This window comes from Mus pahari, chromosome 1, assembly GCF_900095145.1.
Source record: "Mus pahari chromosome 1, PAHARI_EIJ_v1.1, whole genome shotgun sequence".
NCBI classification, from domain to species: domain Eukaryota; kingdom Metazoa; phylum Chordata; class Mammalia; order Rodentia; family Muridae; genus Mus; species Mus pahari.
This window is the reverse complement of record NC_034590.1, coordinates 122,374,816-122,383,542: the sequence shown is the minus strand read 5'-3', so window position 1 is coordinate 122,383,542 and position 8,727 is coordinate 122,374,816. Positions and strand designations below refer to the sequence as shown.

The 8,727-nt window shown below is 45.5% G+C and overlaps 1 protein-coding gene across 1 annotated transcript in view; it reads left to right on the top strand.

The window, feature by feature from the left end:
• The window catches only part of Sdhaf2 (succinate dehydrogenase complex assembly factor 2), a 21,000-nt gene extending 15,926 nt beyond the window's left edge, over positions 1 to 5,074 (top strand). Inside the window, exon 4 of the mRNA XM_021190255.2 lies at positions 2,447 to 5,074. Coding sequence (XP_021045914.1) covers positions 2,447 to 2,577 — 131 coding nt within the window. The 3' untranslated portion in view covers positions 2,578 to 5,074. The remainder of the gene's footprint in view (positions 1 to 2,446) is intronic.
• The last annotated feature ends 3,653 nt before the right edge of the window (positions 5,075 to 8,727 follow it).

Here is an 8,727-nt window from a genome sequence, read left to right as displayed (position 1 = left end):
GCACGCCTTTAATCCCAGCACTTGGGAGGCAGAGGCAGGCAGATTTCTGAGTTCTAGGCCAGCCTGGTCTACAGAGTGAGTTCCAGGACAGCCAGGGCTACACAGAGAAACCCTGTCTCGAAAAACAAACAAAAAAAGACTGGCATTCTTGCTTTTTGTTTTGTAGCCCTGTTGCCTGTCTGCTAACATCTCATTCTGCAGATTTATGTTTATTCTTTGGGCCTCTCATTTCTTCCTAGAAATTCCCATTGGCTTAAGTTTACAGTAGTTAGTTTCTGTCACTTGCAACCAAAGATTTCTAAATTGATAAAGAGAAGAAGTGGAACTTTTGTTTTAGAAAGTTTATAGCTTACAATGGGAGGCCTGGAAATGGAACCCTCAACATGAAAGAATAAAAGAGGAAACACATCACTATAGTCTCCCTTTATTTGCAGGGAGTTCATTCCAAAATCCTCGGTGGATTCCTAAAACTGGATGTTACTGAGCCCATGTAGCCCATGTATATATCCTGCAGTGTTACCTGCTACACAGCACCAGAATTAACCTGTCTGTCCATATCTGTGTCCCAGTGCCTTCTTTGCATCACTACTCTTGTGCTTTGGGTCTATTATTGATTAAAAAGAATATGGTTATATGCCTTGAATCCCAGCACTTAGAGGCAGGTTGATCTCTGTGAGTTAGAGGCCAGCCTGGTCTACCTAGTAGCTTCCAGGACAGCCAGAGCTACTTAGTGAGACCCTATCTCAATAAATAATTAAGCAATGGTGGCTCACACCTTTAATCTCAGCGCTCAGGAGGGAGAGGCAAGCAGATCTCTGAATTCTAGGACAGCCAGGGTTGCACAGAGAAACTTTGTCTCAAAAACAAAGAACAAACAAAAATGAAAAATAGTTACTTACTTACTATTACTTAACATAAACTTGCAATACAAATACATTCATTATATTCCTAAAACAGAGGCGTCTAAGTGACTCATGCAAGGGTAGCATATACAGTGTGCATACATGGATAAGGATGATTCATACACAAGATGGAAAGAGCAAAATGGCTTAGGATTTTATCAGCCTACCAATAGTTGAAATAAAACTCACTAATTCTTTCTGGAATTTTGTATTTTGTCAAACTGTAGAGGATCCAAGGTAAATGATATTGTGGTTAGTAAATCCACAGATAAGGGGGAAACTACTCAGTGGATCCAGAAGACAACTGAGGCCAAATGCAGAGCAAACAGGACAGCCAAGATTGCACAAGCTTTGTTCCTTATGGACCAGATAGTAAATATTTTAATCTTAAGGCCATGTGAGTTCTGTGGTGATTCCTCAGCTCCACCATTGTAATACAAAGGAGCCTGAATCATAATGCAAGCGAATGAGAGCAGCCGTACTAACAAAGCTATTTACAAGTGTAGGCTGCACAGTTTGCCAACCCTGGTATAGCCTAGACTATTTGGAGGAAGGACAGAGATGGCTCAATTTATCCATCTGTGGTTCTTGGTTATTGCCAGAGTTTCGGCTTGCTTTTTGATTTTTTTTCTTTTTTTAAAGATTTATTTATTTGTTTGTTTATTATGTGTAAGTACACTGTAGCTGTCTTCAGACACTCCAGAAGAGGACTTCAGATCTTGATGATTGTGAGCCACCATGTGGTTGCTGAAATTTGAACTTGGGACCTTCGGAAGAGCAGTCAGTGCTCTTAACCGCTGAGCCATCTCTCCAGCCCTTTTTCTTTTTCTTTAAAAACTTATTTTTTTTTTTCTTTTTTGTTTTGTTTTTTCGAGACAGGGTCTCTCTGTATAGCCCTGGCTGGCCTGGAACTCACTCTGTAGACCAGGCTGGCCTCAAACTCAGAAATCCACCTGCCTCTGCCTCCCGAGTGCTGGGATTAAAGGCGTGCGCCACCACCGCCCGGCTAAAACTTATTTTTATATTGTACGAGTGTGTGTGTGTTCAGAGGATTGCTTGTGGGAGGGAAGTGGTTCTTTCTACTGTGTGGATTCAGGGATTAAACTCAGGTTATCAGTCATGGTGGCAAGGGTCTATCCATTGAGCCTTTGAACTGGCCCTTAAAGTTTACTTTTTATTTTTATTGGTATATGTGTGTGGGTGCCTGTGGGTGGCCAGAAGAGGGCATGGGATCTCCTGGAATTAGAGTTAAAGGTAATTGTGAGCAGCCTGATATAAGCACTTGAAGAGATCTCTGGTCCCTTCAAGGGCAACAAGTACTCATAATAACTGAGCCATCTCTCCAGCCCCAGTTTTGTTTTTTAAGATAGGGTTTTACTCTTGCCCAGGCCAGGCTGGTCTTGAACTTGGAGTAATCTTCCTGCCTTAGCCTCATAAGTGTTGAGACTCTATAGGCATGAGCACTGTATGCAGTGTCATAGCTCCACATCTTTTACATGAACATTGACTGTGCACAATTCTTTCTGTCCACCCTTCTGTTGCAGAAGCAAAACCAGCCCCAGAAATATTTGAAAATGAAGTCATGGAACTGCTGAGAGAATTCGCCAAAAACAAAAACAAGGAACAGAGACTGCGTGCCCCAGATCTGGAATATCTCTTTGAAAAGCCTCATTAAGCTGGGTACCGCTGCCTGTCATGGTGGACAGTATATAGATAGAAACTGCTTCTGGCACTGACCTTGGCCTCCTGCTTCTCCTTAGACTCTTGAACCTCTCCCAGGAAAGACATGTAATGTGTTAGATGACTCATTCTAACCTGTGCTTGTCTGTACAGCACAGGTCAGACGCCTTACCTGGCTGCTAAGTGCTATGCTGTAGGTCTGCCACAAGAGGGCACTACAGGGGAAGCGATTCCGCTGCCTCAGCCCCAACAGTATAAAGGACACTGCTACTGAAGGAAGAGCTGACCCGGTCCTCTATCTAGTGACCCTGGGCTTTGTTAAGATAAAACTGCCCTTTTCCATCCTGATAAGTTCTTTTGCTAAGGAATGTCAATCCAAGCCCCTGAACTGAGCCCATCAAAGGCACAGCAAGCTGAATGAGGCACCAAAGCAGGAATATTGTGGGCATACTGCTTAAGTAAGCATCTTCATCAAATTTTCACAACATACACGTTTTAAACTGAAAGGTAGTTGAATATTGAAGAATATCAAGAGAAGAAAATTGACAGTTCTTCAACCCTCACAATTATCTTCATTTTTTTCTGTTTCTATTGCAACCTATAGTCATGCTTGTAATGGTGTTTTACAAGATTATAGTCATAAGTTTTCTGACTTTGTGGCATTGTGGCAAACTTTCTCCTCATTCTGACAGCCTTTCAAATTATTTTAGTTGACCAAATAATAGTAATACATAAGAAGTAACATATTAACTGTGTGTGATAGGTCATGGCTATAATCCTGGCCCTTGGAGAACTGAGGTAGGAACATCACTAAGAGTTTGAGGCCAGCCTGGACCACACTGTTAGAATGAAGTAGCTAGGAGGGCTGTGCATTCCTGGAGGTATTCTTTCTGCAGGAACTCTGCCCTCAGCTGCGAAGAGGCAGTCACTCTGGCTGGTATGTGAAAGTGTTGGCTAGAGAAAGCAGGCCAGAACTGAGAAGCCTGGGTGGTTAACTACAAGAGCTATAGGAGAAAGTTCCCTGGCACGGAAGGGAAGGGGGGAACCAGCTTCAATTACCTCACAGCACTCCCACAGACAGATAGCATTGGGCCTACTTATGGACAAGAGATTGTCTTCGAAGGAGTCAATAATGCATCCATGATCAAAAAGCCAGGATTTGAGGCTGGAGAGATGGCTCAGCGGTTAAGAGCACTGACTGGCTGTTCTTCCAGAGGACCTGGGTTCAATTTCTGGCACTACAAAGCAGCTCACAACAGTCTGTAACTCTAGTTTCAAGAGGATCTGACACAGACATAGATGCAAGCAAAACACCAATGAACATTAAAAAAAAATCATAAAAAGGTTAATAAAAGGATGAAAGCTGGAATATATAATTGTTTGATTTACATCAAAAGCTCATGAACTTTCTTCTAGACAACACAGTAGCAACCATCACTTCTGGACAACTGAAGGCAAGAATGACAGTTCTGAGACAGCTCTGTATTGCTCTATGGTAGGTAGGAGGCCACTAGCTACTTCCCAAAGTGAGGAGATTCCACCCAGAATCACCGAGACCCCCATTGTGGCTCTGGTAAGAAGACACAGTGTAGCGTGATGGTTATGAGTTCAAACCTTTGCTTTATTACTTAGCTGCTAGATAAACTTACTGGCCTAAGCTTTGGTTTCTAACTAAGGGCGATAATCACTTAAGTCTCAAGATTGCTAAAAGCTATAATAGGTAACACTGGATGGCATCTAGTACCCGGAATAGCATAGGAAGACAGGAGCCTTTGCTCAAAGCCTCACCCTGAGACTTAGAGCCTGCCTTCTAACAGATTGCCTATCATCAACTGCACATATACACACAGGGCAGTCATCTGAAAGTCAGGAGGCTGAGCTTATTAAAATAACCACAGAGTGCCTTACCAGAATGCAAAGTGGAAGGAAAAACCTACCCTGGTGACAAGTCCTTTGATGGAAAAGTTTAGCTCTCACTTAAGCAAGGAATAGGAATGAGACCTGTGGAATAAAAGCAGGAGCTTACAGAGATGCTAGCTAGCCCTTTGGGCTTCTGATGTCCTAGGGGGATGGAGGTGCTAAACAGACAGGGTTTATATATAGAAACATCTGGACTGTAAGGAGTGCACAGGAATTGCGTAGCACCTTCCCCATTTATCATGGGCATGTTATACAACAAGCTCCAGAAGCCAAGTGTGCACCTCAGTTCTGATCCCTTCTTACCCTCATTCCGTCTTATTTTACACAGTGTTCAGCTTGCACCTGGGAATGGCATGCTTCTAAAGGAATTGTTTTCCTTCCAGGCTGCTGGCTTGTATCATCTTTGAAAGTGAAGGATTTTGCTAACTTCAGCTGCTCAGTGTCAAGCCCAAGGGTGCTATGTAAACAGTTTTTTCTTTTATTAGACATTAAGTAAAACTAGGCCGGCCACAATGCATTTCCAAAAAAATTAATAAATATATTGCCAGGGCCAGCAGCTTCCCAGGACCCACAGAAGAGCAACTAGACTCATTGTTCTTGGTTTGACATTTTGCTGTTCAGTGACCTCATTCAGAGCCTGTACTGGGCACATGAGCATCTGACCTACCCTGTGAGTCCCCTCGTACAGGCTCCTCCAGACACATCAAACCAGGTCAAGGTTGCTTCCTTCCCTTCATTTCTTCACTTCATTGTTTTAAGTTGTGCCTAGGCTTCCCATGACAGCTGAGTGTCTCTTGTGGCTGCCGTTAGAGAGGCACCTCTTACTGGTTTGGAGCACCACCTGGAGTTCAGCCAGTTTCTTCAGCTTATATTTGTAAGCATCAGTGGGGAAGGAGTCTCCTGAGATAGTTGAGCTTCACATTTATCTTTCAGTCCATCCTCCACTTGGAGGCTAGACAGGGGGAGGAAAGCTTTGTAGTAAGTAAGCCCAAGACCAGGTATGGTGGCATCTGCCTGTAAGCCTAGCATTCAGGAGACTGAGATAGATAGCTACAAATTCAACGTTAACCTGGGCTACATAGTTAGTACCAGCCTAACTAGGGTTATGGAATAAAACCCTGTCAAAAAATGAGGTGAAGAACAACTGAAAACTACACTAGATGTCAACGTCTAGTGCATGCCCATTCACAGGACAAAAACACGTGCTTGTACACTAGTGCAGACAAGCACAGCAGTTCATCCACAGAGCTAAGCCAAGCAGCCTTATGAGGTAAGCAGGGCAGTGAAACGGGGAAGCCCTTCAACTGGCCACTTGATGAATCAATCTCTTCAGTTGCCAGCCAAGCATCTGGTGACACCTGAGAGTTCCCCAGTAAGCTCTCTGGGGATGAGCTATGTAAGCATTTTTCCTCCGTCAGGTAAGGCGGTGTGGGTGGGGTGGGTAGCTTCAGGCAGAGGCACTCTGGTTTGAGAAACAAACATCTAATGCCTGGTGGTATGGACTGAGGGAGAGAATTGCTGGAGCCTGGGGGTCATAGGCCAGCCTGGGCAACACAGTGGGATCTTGTTTCAAAAGAGGAACTTTCAAAAGCCGTCCATTGATAGAAATGTAGCAGTGAAAGACAGTATCGGTCTTGAAGAATGGAGATGTACAGAGAATTCTGACCCACAGTGATGAGGCGTTAAAGCTAGATCCTGGGCTGCACCTGAGAGTAAAATGTAAGCCAGGCACATCATTTTATGTAACTAGCCAGCGAAGCATGTGACTGTTTGTTTGTTTTGAATGTGGTCTCATGTAGCCCAGGGTGGCCTTGAGTTTGATATAACTTAAACCACTGATCCTCCCTCCCACAGGCTGAGACTACAAGTGTGTGCTACAAAGCGGGTATGATGGCTCAGCTGATAAAGGTGCTTTCCACCAAGTCTTAGAACCTGAGGTCAATCTCTGGGATCTACATGGTGGAAAGAGAGAACTGACCCTTCCAAGTGGTCCTCTGACCTCAATATGCATACTATAGCACTCACAAAATACAAGGCTGTGCACCACACCCACTTGTTAGTATTTAGTAAGGACATTCACCTATGGGCTTGGAGAGATGGGTCAGTGCCTACTGCTCTTGTGTTTGGTTCCCAGCACCTATGTTGTGCAGATCACAACTTCCTGTAACTCAGCTCCAGAGGAGTCCAACCTCTAGGTTCAATGTGCGTCTGCGCTCACACACATATCCCATGCAGACCCATAATTAAATAATAAAAATTGGGATCAAGAAAGATGGCTCAGAGTCGGGCGGTGGTGGCACACGCCTTTAATCCCAGCACTAGGGAGGCAGAGGCAGGCAGATTTCTGAGTTAGAGACCAGCCTGGTCTACAGAGTGAGTTCTAGGACAGCCAGGGCTACACAGAGAAACCCTGTCTCAAAAAACCAAAAACAACAACAACAAAAAAGAAAGATGGCTCAATGGTTAAGAGCAATTGCTGAGGACCTAAGTTCAGCTTCCAGCACTCACCAGGCAGCTCATAACCACCTGTAACTGGCTCCAGGGCATCTGACTTCCTCATCTGACATGAGAGAGTACCTGCACAGGTGTGCACGAGTGAGCACCATGCCTATCGTAGTACCCTGGAACACAGGGGAAAGAGCAAAGCTGTTAAGAGCAGATATTGGGGGAGGGAGAGAGAAGGGTGTGGCTCAGTGGTTGAGTTTATTTCCCTTAGTGCACATGAAATCTTGGGTTTAATCCCTGTGACAGATCTATAAAGCTGAGAGCAGTTCTTTGGGAGCTCGTGCTCAGAGTCCTAGAACTGTCACCCTGGCCACATTTCTTCTCTAGCTTCTCTTCTGTAGATGTGAAACCTGAACCTAACCTTGTGCAGGGGGTAAGGACTAAAGGAATGAATGCAGAGGAAGTGCTCACCGTGGTACTTGGCACCCTAGTGACACAATGGTAGCCATAGTAAATGATTAAGTCTGACCATGTACCAGATTGCCAAGGGTCTTATGTGGACCCTATCATTTAATCCTTGTTTACCATTTCCCCTGATTGGTAGGAAATACGGGTCGGTAGGGTGGGTTGCTTGCTCAGAGTCACAGGCAGGAAGTGATAGGACTAGGGTCTGAAAGGAAGCAACGGCCCTGGAGCTACCATGTGCCTGCCACACTGCAGCACGGCATAAGCTCCTTTCTCCTCTTCATCTGCGGTCTGTGGGAAGGCTACTGACTCGATGACTCGGTGTAGCTGCCCTCCAGTGGCTCCCTGTAGGACTAAGTGTGTTAGTCACTTCTTGTCAAGTGACGCCTGGCACTATTAAAAAGTAGGCAAGGTTTGTTTTAGCTCAAGTTTTCAAAAGGTACAGCCCACGGCTGGCGGACTCTGTTGCTTCCAGGCTGTGGAAGCAGAGCACCTGAGCAGAAGGCTGTGGTGGGCCAACACCTCATCTCATAATGGCCAGGCAGTAGAGAGCAGCCGGAAGGAACAAGATGCATCCTGGATATGCCCCCAGGACCTTTTTCCTCCTACTAGGCCCCACCTTTTTTCACTACCTCCAATTAATGCCACCAAATGCTAACTCCATAAGGAATGAGGTCAGAGTCCTCAGGAGCCAGTTACTGCCCCCCAAACCCATCATCTGGCCATGCTGTCCCCCCCAGTATATGAGCCTATGGGGGACATTTTATATTCAAACTGTAATGAGTAGCCTGGGGAGTTGATTTTCACAGAGAGATGGCCACAGCCTTAGCCACTGCAGACTTAATTACTTAAGCCCTCCAAGTAGGACACACACAGCCAAGCTCTCCCTGACAGTTTGAGCTCAGACTTCCTTTGGGCTTGGGGAGAGGGGAGCAGGAGGGAAGGATTAGTATTCCCATCCTGCTTTGAGTGTTTCCTCCTCTCCCGAACAACAGAGACAAGCTGAATCCTACAGGGTTGTCCTGTCACTGGCTGTTTTCCTCAGAGTGGGGAGGGAGGTTGGTGAGTGTTGTCAGGAAGCATGTAGGGACCTCATCCCAGGGTCCCCAGTCTGACTTTCAGCCCATCACAGCTCCTGCTCCAAGGCTGTTGCTGAAAAGCCAGCACTGGTCCTGAGGCTGGAGAGCCCAAGGCTAGCCCTCTTTTGAGCCGGACCCACGGTCCCTGACCCTTGATGCAACCATCTCTCAGGAATCATGCTGTGGGAGGTTTTAGTGGGTAGTGAGTTAGATACTGTGCCTCCTGTCTCAGCAGA